The sequence below is a fragment of the Penicillium waksmanii genome, assembly GCF_028829765.1.
Source record: "Penicillium waksmanii strain IBT 27052 chromosome Unknown utg000004l:1.0-5674109.0:1.0-5678898.0, whole genome shotgun sequence".
NCBI lineage: Eukaryota > Fungi > Ascomycota > Eurotiomycetes > Eurotiales > Aspergillaceae > Penicillium > Penicillium waksmanii.
The window spans coordinates 595,839-613,171 of record NW_026643251.1 but is presented as its reverse complement, the minus strand read 5'-3'; the positions used below and the strand labels follow the sequence as shown (position 1 = coordinate 613,171).

At 50.0% G+C, this 17,333-nt stretch overlaps 7 protein-coding genes across 7 annotated transcripts; 3 read left to right on the top strand and 4 right to left on the bottom strand.

Moving 5' to 3' along the window:
* Positions 1 to 947: 947 nt before the first annotated feature.
* N7481_003090 (putative hexokinase Kxk) lies at positions 948 to 2,721 on the bottom strand (the record flags this gene model as incomplete). Its single annotated transcript, XM_057262309.1, has 5 exons — positions 948 to 1,823; positions 1,886 to 2,293; positions 2,394 to 2,419; positions 2,481 to 2,603; positions 2,682 to 2,721. The coding sequence occupies 5 exons, from the start codon at positions 2,719 to 2,721 to the stop codon at positions 948 to 950; spliced, it is 1,473 nt and encodes a 490-aa protein (XP_057123970.1).
* A 329-nt stretch (positions 2,722 to 3,050) lies between these two features.
* Positions 3,051 to 4,291, bottom strand: N7481_003089 (NAD-dependent protein deacetylase hst2-1; the record flags this gene model as incomplete). Its single annotated transcript, XM_057262308.1, has 2 exons — positions 3,051 to 4,094; positions 4,169 to 4,291. 2 exons carry the CDS (start codon positions 4,289 to 4,291, stop codon positions 3,051 to 3,053), a joined length of 1,167 nt encoding a protein of 388 aa, XP_057123969.1.
* Positions 4,292 to 4,854: 563 nt separating this feature from the next.
* Positions 4,855 to 7,572, top strand: N7481_003088 (Golgi transport complex subunit COG4; the record flags this gene model as incomplete). The annotated part of the gene is made up of 3 exons (XM_057262307.1): positions 4,855 to 6,045; positions 6,105 to 7,325; positions 7,507 to 7,572. 3 exons carry the CDS (start codon positions 4,855 to 4,857, stop codon positions 7,570 to 7,572), a joined length of 2,478 nt encoding a protein of 825 aa, XP_057123968.1.
* A 333-nt stretch (positions 7,573 to 7,905) lies between these two features.
* N7481_003087 (uncharacterized protein) lies at positions 7,906 to 8,825 on the top strand (the record flags this gene model as incomplete). The annotated part of the gene is made up of 2 exons (XM_057262306.1): positions 7,906 to 8,357; positions 8,534 to 8,825. The coding sequence occupies 2 exons, from the start codon at positions 7,906 to 7,908 to the stop codon at positions 8,823 to 8,825; spliced, it is 744 nt and encodes a 247-aa protein (XP_057123967.1).
* A 935-nt stretch (positions 8,826 to 9,760) lies between these two features.
* Positions 9,761 to 11,622, bottom strand: N7481_003086 (ammonium transporter; the record flags this gene model as incomplete). Its single annotated transcript, XM_057262305.1, has 3 exons — positions 9,761 to 11,035; positions 11,094 to 11,425; positions 11,508 to 11,622. 3 exons carry the CDS (start codon positions 11,620 to 11,622, stop codon positions 9,761 to 9,763), a joined length of 1,722 nt encoding a protein of 573 aa, XP_057123966.1.
* Positions 11,623 to 14,333: 2,711 nt separating this feature from the next.
* On the bottom strand, positions 14,334 to 15,767 carry N7481_003085 (uncharacterized protein; the record flags this gene model as incomplete). The annotated part of the gene is made up of 4 exons (XM_057262304.1): positions 14,334 to 14,406; positions 14,462 to 15,041; positions 15,098 to 15,292; positions 15,440 to 15,767. The coding sequence occupies 4 exons, from the start codon at positions 15,765 to 15,767 to the stop codon at positions 14,334 to 14,336; spliced, it is 1,176 nt and encodes a 391-aa protein (XP_057123965.1).
* Positions 15,768 to 16,569: 802 nt separating this feature from the next.
* On the top strand, positions 16,570 to 17,107 carry N7481_003084 (Tricarboxylate/iron carrier; the record flags this gene model as incomplete). The annotated part of the gene is made up of 2 exons (XM_057262303.1): positions 16,570 to 16,761; positions 16,832 to 17,107. The coding sequence occupies 2 exons, from the start codon at positions 16,570 to 16,572 to the stop codon at positions 17,105 to 17,107; spliced, it is 468 nt and encodes a 155-aa protein (XP_057123964.1).
* Between the last annotated feature and the right edge of the window lie 226 nt (positions 17,108 to 17,333).

Sequence of the window (17,333 nt, the reverse complement as noted above, 5' to 3'; positions counted from 1 at the left end):
TTACCTGCAAGGCTATAGACCTGCCTTTTTTCCCTTTCTCTCTTTTCTAGACTTAGTATCATGTATCGAATGCAGGTATTTCCCCGATTACCAGGCCTCTATTGCAGTTTTGAGCCAATCAACATCTAGGTCGTTGGAGACATTCTGGAGAAACTAGGCCTAATGGTATTGTCAGTAGACCTACTCCAATATCGTTCGGATTGTGTCTTGGCCGTCAAGATGCAGCAAAAAGAAGGGACTTTTCAGTACAATCAAGTCGAGATAGACGATGACTCGAATAAGAAAGAGAATGACTTTCTCAGAACAGACGAAGTGAAGAAATAAGCCAAATTAAGCCGTGGCACCGAACTTCGTGGCAGCAACGACAGGAGAAAGACAAACGCAACCCTGGAACAGTCCTCGGTGGCACCCCATATCCACCTATTAACATCAATCTTCTGCCGTCTCATAATGCTGGATTGCATATGACGGCCTCAAATGTGATTGCTGACCCTAGCGTTTCGAAAGACACATGCATTTTGAAATCCCCGGTTTCAGAGACGTTGCTGTCAAAGAGTATGGCGAGTAGCTCACATTAAATGTATCAGATGATACTTCCAAAGCTGCATTCCGGTAAGCGTGTGATGTGACGCTGTCAGATGTCTTCGATCTTAGCACATATTTCCACGCCATTCCAGAGTGTTTGGACATGCTACCACCTCTGCAGAGACCGAATTAGTAGAAGAACACCTGATTGATCGTGGCGCTGATTGCTTTACCGAAGTGATAATCTATATACCTAATGTTTACAAGATCAGATACTAGTATCTGACCATTGCCGAGCCAAGTTTTACAAACAGTCTCTACGAAACCGAAGGACCAAGATCAATAATGCGCTCAATCGCGCAGAACAACCAAATTCAATATTTTGCTATCATGTATCATGTATTTTTCCTCCTCTAGGTTGATCAAAGCAGAGTCCGCATATCATCCATGTTACGAATACCAACCAAGTTACCAGCCTTAACACGCTTCAGCGTGAGAGCCGCAATCAAAGCCGCACCAACACCCGATCCATCCTCAGCAGCCATGATAGAAACCTTATCCTTCTCATTAGGCGCCCAGTCCAAGATCTCCCGTAGAGCCTGCGCACCGCGGGCTTTGAAGTGGGGGTACTTGGTGAAAACCGAGCCATCGGCACCAACGTGGCACGACTCGATATTCTTCTTTGTACAGATGGCAGCGACACCACAGGCGGAGAGACGCGCAGCGCGGGTACCGATCAACTCGGCTAGTCGACGGACCATCTCCAGCTCGGGTTCAGTGGGACAAATGCCAAGATGGCGGTCGAAAGCATCTGCCGTCTCGGACAGGTTCTCGTAAGGGTCTTCCTCGATCGCGGCGAGGAAGGACGCGTCGAGGAGGTAGGGCTTGCGGAGCTTGGAAGTGTCCTGGCCCTTGAAGATGAGGTCTTGGTGCGAGTCGATTAGATCGATTAAGGCGAGGCGGAAGATTTCGCCGAGGTAGAGGCCTGCGGTCATCTTTTCGAAGGCTTGTTGGCCTGGACGCGGGGAGTCGCGGTCGATGATTTCGTCGTATTTGGATAGTGGGAGGACGACGCGCTCGTTGTCGAAGGCACCGTATTCACAGTTGATGGCGACGGGCATGTCCGGGGGTAGGTTCATGTGCGCGAGCTTGGGGATGGAGCCGACGTCTTCCATGTAGGCGGCGTTTACGCCGGTTCCGAAGATGCAGCCGATCTTCATTTCGGGGTCTGTGTATGCGGAGGCGATCATCGTGCCGGTGGTGTCGTTGATCAGGGCTGCGACTTTGATGGGGAGGCCCTGGGTGATATTAGATTGGAGACGGCAGAGAGGAGAAGGGTAATAGATGGGACGGTACATACGCGCTGCTTCAGGATCTTCTCCAGAGGGGGGACGACGTCCTGGCCCTCGACACCGTCAATGTCAAAGCCCTTGGTCCAGCGCTGCAGAATTCCGTGGTCGATATACTCTTGAGTAGCAGGGTAGGAGAAGGTGAAACCCAGAGGCAGCTTTGCGAGATCCTCATTCTCGTGATGATGCTCGATGAATTGCTGCAGACAATCGGCGATGTATTCCCACAGCTCCTCAGCGGTACCAGTGCGGAGCTCATCGGGCATCTTATACTTGGATTGGGTGATGTCGAAAGCGCCCTTCTTCTCGGTCAAGGTGATCTCGCAAACGCGCAGGTTGGTGCCACCCATGTCGAGGGCGAGGAAAGTACCTTGCTCATCACCGTCGGGGAAGCCAAGGACCCAGGTAACGTTCATCGGCTGTGGTGTTGTCAGTAAGCGGACCTTTCCTGATTCTCCATTCCATTCCAGTGCCTGTTGTGTGATGTCTTCATTGCGTGTGGATGCGTGGGGTTCTCACAATGTTGCCGCCCTCAACGGTCAGACCTATGCAAAGTAACCCTTGTTAGACAGCGGACCTCGGTGTATCACAGAATCAGCAACGTACCCTTCTCCAACTCCTTGACGAAGTGGTTGACGATCTCCTTCAGCTTCGCACGGTCCACGGTAAAGGCATCTTCGAAATCCTTGATCTGCTGCAGCAGATTCTGCGGCAGATCTTGCATGGAACCTAAGAATAACAGGAACCATCAGCATCGCGAAAGGCATAGATGGGCAGGGCGGAGTTCGCAGGGAAGGAGAAGCTCACCCTTGCGGGAAGGAGGCTGCTTAGGACCAATTCCAACCATATTGAATGTAATGAGATAGAAAGTTGAAGTGATTGTGTAAGGGAGAGAGAGAGGGAAAAGAATCAAGTGGGATGAGAAGAGGTGGGGATGACGATGGACGTGGGGCAGCGATCGACTTAGCTTGTTTTGGCTGCGGTGGACAGGCGGAACACTGAGATTGTTTAACTTTGGACTTTGGGAGATTACTATTACTATTTTATCTGTTTTATTCTAGGGTACTAGTACTTTAATTTTCTACAGAGTACTATTCTACTCTCTACTATATGCCCTGCTGACTGCTGACAAGCGGTGAGCCCATTATAGTATTCTTTCATGATCATGTCTACCTGTCAACTCAACACTAACGCGCTTGGTGCGCCAAGTGTGGAAATACATGGCTCAGTCCACTCACAGGCTCTGATTCTTGCTCTCCGCCATGTTGGTTGCTTTGGTGGCTGCTTCTGCTGCTGCCATTGCTGCCATTGCTCCCCCCCATCTAGCTTCTCCCGGACTCGCTGCTGGTAAGCATCTGTCAAATGCAGCGAGCGGTCAACTTCCTGTGTCAGGCGATCCACTTCCTCCCGCAAACGTTCGTCCCGGTCCTGCGGCGCATTCTCCTCCGACTGGAACTGGATCTGCGACTGGGTCTTCGGCTCGGGCTCGGTTTCCCCCCAAAGCGCCTCCAATTCTTGCTCCCACCCCATCGCCTTGGCAAACTTGCGCACTCCGGCATCACAATCGCCCAGGAGAAGGACATCGTCAGGTCGCGATCCCATCCCACCCACTTTTTGCATATTAATCAAAACGCGAGGCACCCCATCACTGACCAGTGATGGAAGACTGGCAAACGGTTGGACCGACAAACTCGTCCCCATCACGATGCACAAATCCGCCGCTGCCGGCAGCGAGCGATTGTCAAAGAACGATGATGGGAGAGCCTCACCGAAGAAGACAATATCGGGCTTGACGTAGCCACCACATCCGCAACGAGGGACTTTGCCCTCATCCACCATCTTGTGCATGTCCTCGTCAGGGTACGGAGTCTTGCATTCGATACAGCGCTGCGAGGCAAAACTGCCATGGGCCTCGACGATCATCTCTCCGGGGACCCCGGCTTGTCGCTCGAGGCAGTCGATATTTTGCGTAAAATGCTTCAACAGTATACCCTTGTCGTAGAGCAATTTGATGAATGAATGGGCGATGGTTGGTCGGTATTTCCCAGGGTACAGCTCATGTGCCAGTGCGTAGAACGGTTTGGGGTTCTCGCGGAAGAAAGTGATGTCGAATACATCTTCCGGTTCCTCCAGGTCCAAAAATGCCAAATTGGCGTAGAGACCAGTATCTGGAGATCGAAAATCCGGGATGCCTGCCGATGTGCTGATTCCGGCTCCCACCTGTAGTAGTTAGCAGTTAGCATTGCATGAGAGAAAAGCCAACCGCGGACTTGGAATTTGAATATTTGACATACCATTAACACAATTCGTTTCACATCATTCTGCTTGATGTATTTGGCCACCGCCTCCATGCTGCGCGCCTCCAGCACTGAAGGCCGAGTGGACTCGTCCACTACAGTAGACTCTTCGTTCCCCATGGCACGAGGGCGCCTAGGCTGTTGACGGCGCTTAGGTTGTTGGTGGCGGGATCTGCGTCGGTGTCCTATTCTGACGAAGTGTAGCAGCCACGAACGCTAAAGGATGTAAATTGTGTATGTGTTTGAACGGAGCCGAGGGGATCTCACGTTGAGAGGGACTTTGCGTGATGGGGAAGAAATGACGTTTGGTTGCAATCTCGACGAGTACAGCAGAACCTTTTTAGATCATAAGAACCTCAAACCTCGCACAAACACAGTTCCCCTTTCCTTTTTAAATCGTGTCTTTTTTAAAAAAATAATCATATAGCAAATAATTGTGCATTGTATAAAATCAATTTCCATTGAGTTTCTCTAACCAAAAAAAAAAAGAAACGAAAAAGGCGAGGCTCCTCTTCACCGCCCACCCAAAGGGCCAACCGGGCGATTTGGCTTCATCAAAACATCCCTCGGTCTTTCGTCCTTCCCTCCTTTCTTCGCTTTTCTCTCTTTTATATCTACGAGTGGTGGACTCGCCCCCTGTCTAACTATAGCCAGGATGGCCACTGCCACCACAATACCCACCAATGGGCACCCCTCCCCCCTCACCTCCACTCGAACAATTGACTTCCATCGATGCCTCCCCGCAATCCGACGTCTTCAATGCCAGCTCCGTCGCCGAGATCAAAGCTGCCCTATCCCGCCTACATACCCAAGAAGCATCCGTAACAGCTCGTCTTGATGCTCTGGTCACCTCCCAAAAGGACCTTTCCCGCGAATTGGGCCGACTCGATCTGATGCGCGCCCACATCGGCACGCAAACCAGCACCACCCGATCGGTCAGTCATGGGATGCTCTCCGAAGCCGCCGGCACCGCAGACCGCATCTCCAGCGCCGTCCGCCGACTTGATCTCGAGCAGGCCCGCGTGAAGGCAACACTGGAAGTGGTAGAGCAGGTGGCCGAACTGAAAGCATGCGCATTAGGCGTTGCGGGGTCAATGGGTGCATCTCAGGATTGGGAGACAGCAGCCGGCTACATACACCGGGCATCGCAAGTTCCTGCAAGTGTCGTCAATGGACCCTTTGCTGCGGAGATGGTTCCTACGGCCGAGGTGCCGGATCCACCAAGTGTGACCCTTGACAATGCCGCAGAGTCACTCTGTGGACTGTTCCTGCGCGAATTCGACAAGGCGGTTAAAGAGAGTGATGGGGCGAAGATTACTCGATTTTTTAAGCTCTTCCCACTCATTGGACGCTCGGAGGTCGGGTTGGATGTCTATGGCCGTTATGTTTGCCAAGGTGTCTCTGCTCGTGCTCGGAGTAATCTCAATGCGGGTGCGGGTGCCCAGGCTAACGAGGGTTTCTTCTATGCCAATACTTTGACTAAGCTGTTTGAACATATTGCCCAGATTATTGATGGCCATGGTGGGCTGGTCGAACGCCACTATGGCCCAAGGAAGATGGGAAGGGTCATTGAGCGGTTGCAGATCGAGGCTGATGTTCAGGGTGGCATTGTTTTGGATACGTGGAGTGATGAGCGCCATGTCGATCGCAAACTCATGGATATCAAATCCTATGCTTTCACTTTCCTGGTTCAGAGCTTCCTCCCCGCGCAGCGCCCAGGTCAACAGCACTCCAGTTCGCCGGCGCCCGGGGCACAAGCAACCCCTGAGGATGAGGGTGTTGATATGAAGGAGATCGATGGCCTTCTGAACGAGATGGCAATCATGTTGGGTCGGTGGTCGCTATACTGCCGCTTTCTGGCGGATACATGCAATGTAAGAGAAGCGCTTCCATCCCATCCCAAGTGGAGAACAGCTAACCTAATGACATATAGTCCCCTGCTGAAAATGAGGGGTCTGAAGATGATGCGCATTTCATGCCTCCCGCCTTCCTATCGGAATCTTCACTCGCACAGAAAGTCGATGACAAGTTAGTCGTGCCATTCAATGCAATGACAACCTTCTTCTTCCGCCGGTCCGTGGAGAAGGCCTTCCAACTGGACGAGTCGCTATCAGGATTGAGCCTGAACATGCACCAGCCATTGAAGTCCGACCCTCCTCACATTACATCCGCCGTCGACGACATCATGTACATCGTCAACAAGGTCATCCAACAATCTCTCGCAACCTCGCAAGAGGGTGTAGTAACCAACGTCGTTCCAACCCTCTCCCGCGTGTTAGGCTCTGACTTTATCGGCATGACCCAGCGCAAGATGCGCGACGAATGCTACCCACGCGCCGCAGTCCAAGGTGGCCAACCGCCAGAACAAATCGTGATCGCCTTCCTCGTGCAAATGAACAACCTCGACATCGGTATTGACTACATCCGCCGAATCGTGGCCAACACCACGGGCACACAGCAGCAAACGGGAAACAGCAGCGACAAGCCCACCGAGCCAGTATCCGAACACCTACGCTCGCTCTTCCCAGTACCCAGCTCCGCCCGACGCGTCGCGCAAACCCTGCAAACTTTAGCCACATCCTTCGAAGCAAAAGTCAACGACCTCCTCTCCGACGGCATCCAAGTCGTCTTCAACAACGTGATAAAACAACGTCTCCGACCCATCCTCGCCGACGCATTCAGAGACATAGAATACCAACCCACCACCACCGAAGAAACGGAGTACGACGAAAACCGCAGCAACAAGGAAATCGTCCGCCCCCGCTTCGCAACCGGCTGGTCCGACCTCCTCCTCCCCATCGCGCGAATCCTCACTCAGCAAGCCTTCGCCCGACTGCTCACAGTGACAATCGCATACATGGCCCGTCTGCTGGAGAAGAGACTCTGGTCTTACCAGGGCCGAGTGAACCCGCTCGGCGCGGCACGACTGGAGCGCGATATCTCGGGTCTTGTTAGTGCGGCTGTGGATGTTGGGTTTGGGGCTGGTGGGGCGACGGGGCGGTACAGACATCGTGAGGCGTTTGTTAGGTGTGTGCAGATGACGCTTGTTATGAGTATGGATGAGGATGAGTGGGATGAGGTGCTGCATGGTGGAGAGGCGGCGGATGTTGTTGATAAATTGAGTCGCGAGGAGAGGATTCGTGTTAGGGGGATGGTGAGAAGGGGGGTAGATTTGACTGGGTGGTTAGGTCTACTCTACTGTATAAAGCATCTTTTCTTAGCAATTTACTGTTTCTTTTTCATCTTTGCATATATTTATTCCTTTATAGTGACCATTTACATATTTCAAGGTACTACCTCGGCTATTCATGGAGTTATATCACCTACATCTACAGAGCATTCCTCCCGAGTTTTACTCTCTACACCTGGGCATCATAGTACTTTTCAGAAACTTGGTCTGATTGGTGCCCAGCCTCATGGCCTAATACTAATCCAGTACCTATTCACGAGGCTTGGAGAACCCAGCGCTTAACCCAGTCACACTCTCCGCTGACAAGGGGATTAGACCCTGCCAAGCATCTTGCCAAGAGGAAAAGCGGGTTGTCCTCCGAACTACTAGTTAGTACACTCTGAATCGAAGAGGAGCCTCCGCGCTTGGCTTATTTATACGAGGGCTACCTCCTCTCGACGCCTTTGCCCAGAAAATTGGAATATAATATACTGCTTTCCCTCAGCCCTGGACTAACTTGAATCAAACCGCAATCCTGGATCTTGTAACTTCCAAATCTGCAACCATGCCCAGCGCTTCCACAATCTCCGGCTATACCTATGCAAATTGGGGCCCAGTAACAACAACCTTCACAGCACCAACCAGCTGCGCCTCAATTCCCAATGAAATCGAAGTCGGCCCCAGTGCCTCTAGTGGTTCGATTCACCCCAACTTCCAATACGGCGTTCAATGCGAAAGAGTCAGAAGCCGGGAATGTTACCCCTCGGCCACTGTAGAGATGACCACCACCCTTGATTTAAGTCCGACCGGGCTATTCAAGGCGCAGTATTACTCGCCTGGTCTTTACTGTCCGGCTGATTGGGTGACTGTGGGTGTTGCCTCGTGGGATGGAGATGGGTCGTTGATTACTTCGGGGGTTCTGGTGCCGACGACGACGGCGGAGGTGCTTCAGCGGGATGGGGAGTTGTTTCTTAGTATTTTGGATAAGAGTGAGACGGCTGTTGTTTGCTGTCCGAGGTAAGGATTATTATTTTCTTTCTTTTCATCTACCTCCTACGCACGGGATCTATTCTATCAAGGAAAGAGAAGACAAGAGAAGAGAAGAAACACGGAAGGATGAAAAAGGGAGCATACTCGAACCTGTTTCTTGTTTTTTCACGCTCTTTTCTAACAACTCAAACCCCCCCTCCCAGGTCATACTCAGCTGATCTAAAATACCAATGCTGGTCCACGATTTCGGATTACAAACCTTCCTCGGGATGTAACTTTAAAGTCCCCGAAGGGGTTTTTGGCGAATCACCGATAAAGACAACAATCAATGGTACGGCGACGACAAGATATCTCCAAACACTCGCCGGTACTTCCCCCTTCATTGGACCGAGTACGACAACTTTTGATGCCGAGGAGAAAAAGACCATGGTTGGCATGGCTGTTGAGCCGATGTTAACTCTCATTCACAAGAAAGCTGATTTTGATGGTATGTAATGGATTTCTTTCCCTGTCTGGCTATTGTCAATTCTATCGAGGAGTTTCTTTCAAGATGAAAAACATGATATCTCTTTCGAAAGGACTATGTCGTTTTGATTTTCGATTGTGACGACCCAACATCTAATTGTATATTGACGTCTTCATTCATTAGATGCTGGCCCTACTAGTACGAACCATGCAGCGAGATTAAACCCGGGGTCATCTTCTTGGAATGGGTTTGGCTCTGTGCTTGGTATTTCGGTCGTTGCGATGATGTTGGGGGCTGCTATCGTACTGCCATTGTAGATTGGCAACTGGTTAGTTGAGACGAAAGGTGCTGGGATTTACAAAGGACACCTGAATAATCGTCGAGGCTGGACGATGTGGAAGTTTTTAAGTGGGTTTAATCATTTGATGTATGTCTCTTTGGACCAATCGACTACGTTGTTTTCAATGGAAGGATAAGAGTTTGAGTGAAATAAAATCAAATTCTATACTGCGACGACAGAGATGATCCAACTCCAGAAAGAAGATAATAGGCAAATATACACCCCGATCCATAAATGTTTGGTCCAAAGTTTTGAAGAAAACGCCTTGCTTGAAAAGCTGGAGATTGCTTTTGCTTGTTGGTCTCGCTGTATGAAGCACGATGACCCGGAACAGAAAGCGAGGATAGGTGCGGTGCGATGAGGATGGCAGATGATGAGGGTGTTGTGTAGTAGATCGGATCGGATCGGATGATAGGTGGATGAATAGGGTGGAGGTAGGTATACAGAAAAGAAAAGCCCCAGGCTTTCCGAGTAAAAAGATAGAAACAGAAACACGCTCAGGGATATCGAACAAAATGCGAAAGCGAAAAAAAAGGTGAAGTGGAAGGCTGAAGATGCTGGAGGATCGAAGTAGAGAATATGTCGAGGGTAAAGAAGAAAAGAGGGTATCTCAAAAAGAAGCAATTAGACATCCTTTTCATCGACAGGTCGCAAGACAACGGGTGTCGCGGTCGGACTGGGCGCACGAATCTGAGTGTCAGGAGGATGCGACTCGGCGACTTGTCGAGGAGCTTGCGCCATCTTGGTTTCTTGAATCGCCATGTCTCCCTCGCTGCCACCACGAGAGCTCTGGCTGATCTCGCCCATGTTCATATTCATGCCCATAATGGGCGGTTGGCCCTCAAGCATCATCTCCGAGTGTTCGCCGATACCGTAGCGCTCATTGGCGGGGATGTGGTGACCATCCTCGTATTGATCCTTGGCCTGGGGGGTCCAAGCAAGGTAGTCACGGCGAACCTCAACGTAGTCGTAGGCGAACTCGCCGAGCTGGTCATCGTCCATACCGAGGAGCTCTGCCTCCTCCGAAGCACGCAGGTTCAGGCCGGGGATGGCATTGATGGTATAAGCGATGATGGCAGACATGACGAAGGAGTAAGCGGCAGTTGCGACAATATAGGCGATTTGGATATAAAGTTGCTTGTAGTTGTGGATGACCCATCCACCGACGCCGGCGCCTGTGTTGACACCATCCAAGCCGACAATAGCGTCGTCGCCAAAGAACGCGTTAAAGATGAGTCCGACAATACCGGCGATACCGTGCTCAGCCAGAACATCCATAGAGTCATCGATGCGAATCCAGTACTTGATCTTGGTTGCGTAATTGCACACGATGCCAGTGACGACACCCAAAATGACACTGGCCCAGGGAGAGATAAATCCGGATGCTGGCGTGGCAGCCACAAGACCTGAGATAGTGCCGGAACACCAGCCGACCATCGACCACTTTCTGGCGAGGCGCCAGTCAAGCAGAACCCAAGTAATAGCAGCGAAGGCGGCAGTCAAGTTCGTGTTCCAGGAAGCCATAGTAGCGCGAAGGTTGGCACCAAAGGAAGAGCCACCGTTGAAGCCCAGCCAGCCGAACCAGAGGAAGACGGTGCCGAGGAGGATGAGAGAGACGTTGTGTGGGCGGAAGTTGAGCATCATGCGTTCTTGACGACGGCCCAGGACCATCGAGTATGCCAGAGCAGTGAAGCCGGATCCGATTTCGACGGGACCACCACCGGCATAGTCCATAACGCCGTACTTATACGCCCAGCCGTTGGAGTTCCAAGCCCAGCAGGCGAGCGGACAATAGACGATCGTAGCCCAAATGAAGGTGAAGACCATGGCGGGAAGCAGGCGACCGCGCTCAGCGACGGCACCCATTACAATAGCAGCAGTGACACCTAGGAATTGCATCTAGGTGGCAAAAAATTAGCAAGGATTCTATCATTCGATCGGACAATCAGGATCGTACTTCATAAAAGGCGAACAGGAGGCCAGGGATCAAGGGCGAGCCGGGACTGGGATCAGCAAGGGTTTTCATGAGGCCGAAGTTGCGTAGATTGCCGATGTAGCCGTTTGTCGCGGTGGTGGAAAAAGCAAGCGAGTAGCCCCAGAAATACCATTGAAAAGTGACGACCGAGAACGAAGCCATGCAGGCCCAGATCATGCTAAGAGCGGACTTGCGACGGGCGAGACCAGAGTACAGGAAACCCAGGCCAGGGATCATGACCATGACCATTGCGGACGAGACGATGATATAGGCTTGGTCGCCGGACTGGAACCATTTATTGACATTTTCGGTGCCTTTGGGGATTTGTTAGTAATTTGTTTCGGTGCAGCAGTGCGAGAATTGGAGCTGAGAGGCTTGATGCTGGCTCTCACGTACGGGAATCACCGCCCAAGTCGGTGTTGGTGGAGAGGTCATAATTGGCGGGAGCACCGATCCAGTTGTAGGAGGCGTAGTCGGGGGCGTACGGGGATTTCCCGTTGAACGCCGACATGATGAGCTAGCTAGCTTTTAATAAGGTGTATTCGAGGCGTAGGCGTAGTTGTGAGTGTGGGTGTACAGGGTGTTGAGGGTGTGGTTTTGATATGAAGGGGGGGGGGGGGGTGTGTGAGTCGAGGAGGGTGTTGGAGATGGAAAATTCCAGAGTCGAATCGAGTCGGAGGAATTGAAGAAGTAATTGTGGAGAAAGAAAGCAAGTTCGCCACGGGGAGGCCAGGTATAAGAAAGAATTCTGGAAGCGTTGCGGAGGGCCCAAAATGCAGAGATAAGTCGGATCGACGGGGGCTCCACCGGCCTGAAATCGGAGCTGCTCAGCCTTCCAATGGTTCAAGTTGTTGACTGGTCTGACTGGGGACCACGGACAGATAAGGAAAAAAAGAAATTACCCTTAGCCCTTATTAGTTTTTCCCTAGCTTGAAAAATGGTAGGATTTAAAATTCCGGGGGAAGCGGCGGTTATTGTAGAATTGAAACGCGTGGTGAGGTTTGCTGATGGGGTGAGAAATGAGTATGACAACAGTAATGGGATAAGCCAAGGTGATCGATTAGCGTAGTGATAGCTGGCGAGGAACCAATGGGATGATATTATCAGTGGTTTAAAGGAGAAGAAGAGAGAAAGAACCGAGAGAAAGAGAGGGAAGTGGAATTCTAGTGGAATAGAATAGAAATATGTAAATATGGCTCAATTGTCCTAGATACAATAGTGTAGAACTATTTCCATCCTGCTATCAGCTAGTGATACTTCATGATGAATCGCGACAGTGATGGCATGGGCCGTGGCAACGGGGACGGGGCCGGGTCCCACGTCCTATCGACGAGGCTTGGCTTGTACTCAACGCGATTTGTTAATGTGAATCCACGAGCCCCGGGATTGGCCCGGGGGGGGTCTGGAGGAACTGGAGACACCGGGAACTGGGAACTGGGAACTGGCAACTGGATCAAACTGGGGATCACTCTATTATTCTGCAGTGGCGGTTTCACTATACTTTATACTGGAGGATTCCTCTTCCACATCTCCCCTTCCCCAAGATAAGCTATCGTCAGTTACCCCAAGAAGATGAGATGCTTAGATTGTAGCATTGCCGATATCTGTGTAATTCTTCCCCAATGCCCTTTGACGGGTTGTGTTCCTCCTGCGCTCCCTGCCAGCTTATCATGCCTCTATCATTTGCAGACAATCTCTGCACGCTAATTCGCCACAGATAAACATTGCCACCGGTGGAGCCCTAAAGCATGGCCGGAATAGGATTAGTGCAGCGATACAGTTTGATATTCACGCGCGCTCTGATTGGCACCAGATAAGCACCGCAGTCGGTCGCTGTCTGTCTTCCGAATTCTCCCGGCTCGGGTTGTTGTACTCGTCGCTTCTCTGTCTCTCCCTGTGTCTTGTGTAAGCGTCCCAGTGCCTTTTGCCTCCCGAGGCCGAGTATCGGGCCCTATTCGGCGTGTCCGAACCTGTCCGAATTGTTTCAGTGGCCTAGTAACTAGGTCAGCATTAAGAGTAGCTTTTTAAAAAAAAAAATAATAGTAAAAATACAAAATATACAAATATCACCAGCTAATATCTCAAAAGTGCCAACAAGAACTCTTTGATTACACACTCCGGTAGCAACTTCGCAGAAACCACTTCAGGCAGGAATGGTCATCGATCCACACCCGTGGGGCCGGGTCCGCTGTGCCGCGGGAGGGTCTGGCCTTATCGTAGCCTCCTGTCATCGCATTAGAAACAACCTTAGTACACACAATCACGTGAAATCAATGGATCCCCTTGCAAACTTAGATTCAGCGCTTGGGCGTTGGAATGATCATGATTCCCGGATTCTTTTCGCTAGACGGACTACTCTCAACCGGTGCCGTGATAATTAATCCCGGGAATCAGGGGAAAACGTATATCCAAGGTTTTTCTGAGTCATCAGGGAGAGCCAGAGAGTGCCCAGGTGGTGTGAACTTGAGGTACTACTAGCAGTAAAATGACACCCAATTGCATTTAAATTGATGAAGGACTTAGCCGATAGCTAGCTTATATCGCTAGATCCTTTTGCTATTATCTGCCAATCATAGTATCTGCTCCTTTCCACCCCGTCTCCTAAACTAGTCATGCACCCCAGCAAATCCTCATTAAAGTACCGCGTGGGTCACACCGCGAGCTAGAAATGGAGTAGTATAGGGGCCCGGGACTCTAATTTCGTCGTCATGGCCTGCATCACGCGACAATCAATAGTTTCGACTAAGACTTTTAGTGGGCCAAGCCGCATATTCCGGGGTAGCCAAGGAAGGATCGAGATGTGGCGCTAACGTGAAGCACATGGTGTGGATAAAGGCTGTATGAGATATTTACTATGCATCGTCATCCCGACTATTGGAAATATGCATATCACGCAACCCAAAGGTGCTAAATATGTAGTAACTTGAAGCTTGGGTACTATTTATTCCTTGTGGTCGATCATTCCATCTCTCTGACAAACTACCCGCGGTTAAGCTTTTGGAGCTTTCTAAATATTTACAATAGATAACGTCATTTATGAGTCCAACTAGCTGGTCTGAGACCATTTATGAAAGTTTTTTTTTCTAGGGTGGTAATATTTGAACACACTTCAACAGTAATACACAGTCTTTTCCAAGCTGATTTGTTCCAAAAATACAGCTCCGCCAAAATCCCAGTCGTCTTGATACTAAATAGTACATTCAAGTTCTCCCGAGATCAGGTCTAATTCTTCGCTCGTTTATGAGCAGCTTGTGAAGAGGTCGAACGCCGTTTGGTCTTGCCACTCCATTGGCCACTGTCAATATTTGTCAGTCCTGATGTGAAGGAGAGCTGGCTATTCATGTACTTGCCCGTGTAAATCCGCGCCGTTTTCTGGCTCCCCATTCTCTGAAGTCTCCGCTGCAACATGACCATTTTCCTTTCCATCGCGAGGGAACTTGGTCATAACCTTAGTCTCCAACTTATTATCAAATCGGCGGTATGCCACGGGCGCCTGTTCAATATCAATTGTGGAAGAGAAAACAAAGCCAGGCTTAGCTCTGCCATTTTTCACAAGTTCTAACAATGGCTCAACAAATAACTTGCTATCCACTGTACCCCCGCACATGGTTAAATTCTTCTCCCAGAAAATAGTCATGGGGAAATCCATTGTGGGCGAAATGGTGTTTCCTCGCTTCACTCCGTTGGAAGTCGGCAAGGCAAAGTGTACTCCAATCACCCCAACACCACCGCCCACACTTGTACACTTGACCGCCTGGGAGACAACAAATGACTGTTCATGTTTCAGCTTGCCATTTAGGCATTCCTCCCCGACACAATCCACAGTGCGTTGGACACCGTCCGGTTCCCGGGCAAGGATTTGCGCCGATGGTTCACCTTTGGTAAAGTTGATCGGAATGGCGCCAATGGACGCTGCGGCTTCAAGGCGCTCTTCGACATGATCGACGATATAGATACGAGATGCACCGCGGAGAAGAGCAGAAAACGCGGCGAGAAGACCGACAGGGCCTGCGCGAAGATAGCGACCGTATCTCCTGCCTCAAAGCCGGACCAGGAAACTCCGACCCAGGCCGTGGGAAAAATATCGGTGAGGACTAGGAAGTCCTTGTCTTCTATGTGATCATGCTCTTCGCCCAGTATGATCAAAGATTTGTCTGCGACGGGGACACGAACAAACTCGGCTGTAAAGGTGATCATTCCAGTTGAGTTAGTGAGGTTTCTTATCATTATCATTATGAAGCCATTTGTGGCATTTCCCGTCAATAACATGATAATTCGAGGGAGTTTAAACTTACACTAGCAACCTCCCAAATTCCCAAGATCCTCACCCTGTCCATAAACGCTCAACGCGGGCATGATTTCCGGTTTCACATCAAGCAAGCCATTATCAGGACAATCGGGGATGAGGACTCGATCTCCGACCTTCACGATCTCCACACCAGATCCAACTCGTTCAACTATTCCCATGGCTTCATGCCCAAGAGAATAAGGAACCTTACTACTGCCAAAAACGCCATGGTAATTGTGTAGATCGGAGCCACAGATCGCTGCTGTGGTAACACGTACCACAGCATCCGTTTGTTTGACAATGCTTGCCTTTGAAATGCTGCGAACATTCACTTCGTACGGCTTTCCATCAAAAATGACGGAGCGCATGGTTTCTTTGTTGTGGATAGTTCAGGCCATGATTTGAATGGATAGAAGATAAATACTTCTGTTGGTCTAGTTATCGAATTTATGCCAAAATTTCGACGCCCTGCACAGTCAATTTATAGTAATTTGGTTGTTGCAAATAAATGATGAGTCTCTGAAGAGCTGAAAAGACTGAGTAATACTTCAGTCTGGGACTATTTTGGAGAAGTGGTACGAGTATTTTGCCTCCAATTCAATTTCCCTTCTCGGAAGCTGTATAGAAGGGGGCTGACGTGAGCTCTACAAACTAGACGCCTCTTTGATATACCGTTTACTATTACATCCATCTGAGCAGTTTTTAAAAAATGGATACCGCTGCCTCATTGGAGCGAATTAAATATCCCAAAGCCCATTTGAGAATAAACTGTGCTAGCTGCTAGGGTTTTCAACATACGGTCGTTGCGGCAGTACTTTGTCAATCGCTAGAAGGTTGAAGTAAATTGGATGATATGAAGACCCTTAGTAGGGACGCTCGAATTTTTCTCTCCATTGCCTACATTAGGCGACAGACCTAAGGAGGCGTGCGCAATCACACAAAGAGGATTCTCCGTACCAACAAATGTCATCGTCACTCCCCGAACTGCGTCAACTCCCTGACTCTCGATATGATTTGTCTACCTACTGGAGCAGAGTCTGTCAATATGCCGATCTAGCTGATTCCAGGTTAGTTGCGGAGACTCTTCTGAGCTAGTAAGCAACCGTTGAATGCTGATATGTTTTTTGAAGGACTCTCTTCACTTCCGACGCTCAATTGAAACATGCGAAGATGAACCTAGCTACCAACTATAAGAACTACCACGCCCAAGGAATGCGAACGGAACTCTGGCAAGCCAAAAAGATTGTCGATTCTACTCTGCACCCCGATACTTGGAAGCCGGTGCTTCTGCCTTTCCGCATGTTATGCTACGTGTTTTCAAACCTTATTGTTAAGGCGGGGATATTGATTCCTGGAGTGACGGTGAGTTTATGATTTACTCTATAGAGTCAATTTTCATAGTCTGAACAAAGTTACTTTTTTTGCAGTGGAGGGGGAATTCTGGGATGGCAGATTGCCAACCAGTATCAACAGTGCAAATACCAATCAATCCACACCTCTTTCAACCGAGGCAATGATCAAATCATACTTCATGGCTGTATCTACATCTTGCTCTGTCGCATTAGGACTTAATAGCATGGTGCCGTGGATTTCGTTTGTAAGCCAACAAACCAAGACAATTCTAGCCCGCCTTGTCCCATTCGCTGCTCTCGCCAGCGCCGGAGCACTGAATGTTTTCCTTATGCGCGGCGAGGAATTCGTCGTGTAATCGACGTATTTCCTGTATTTTCAGTCACAGGGGAAAATCGCCAGGAAACGACAGAAGTTTCTGACAAGAGCCTCGGGAAAAGCTCGAAGGCAGCATTCATTGCAGGGGACGAAACGGCTACGAGTCGGGTGCTCAATGCTATTCCTGTCATGGTGGTGCCATCTCTAGTTCTATTGAAGATACAGAAAACGGAGTGGCTAAAGAAGCGACCGTCTCTTCTTATGCC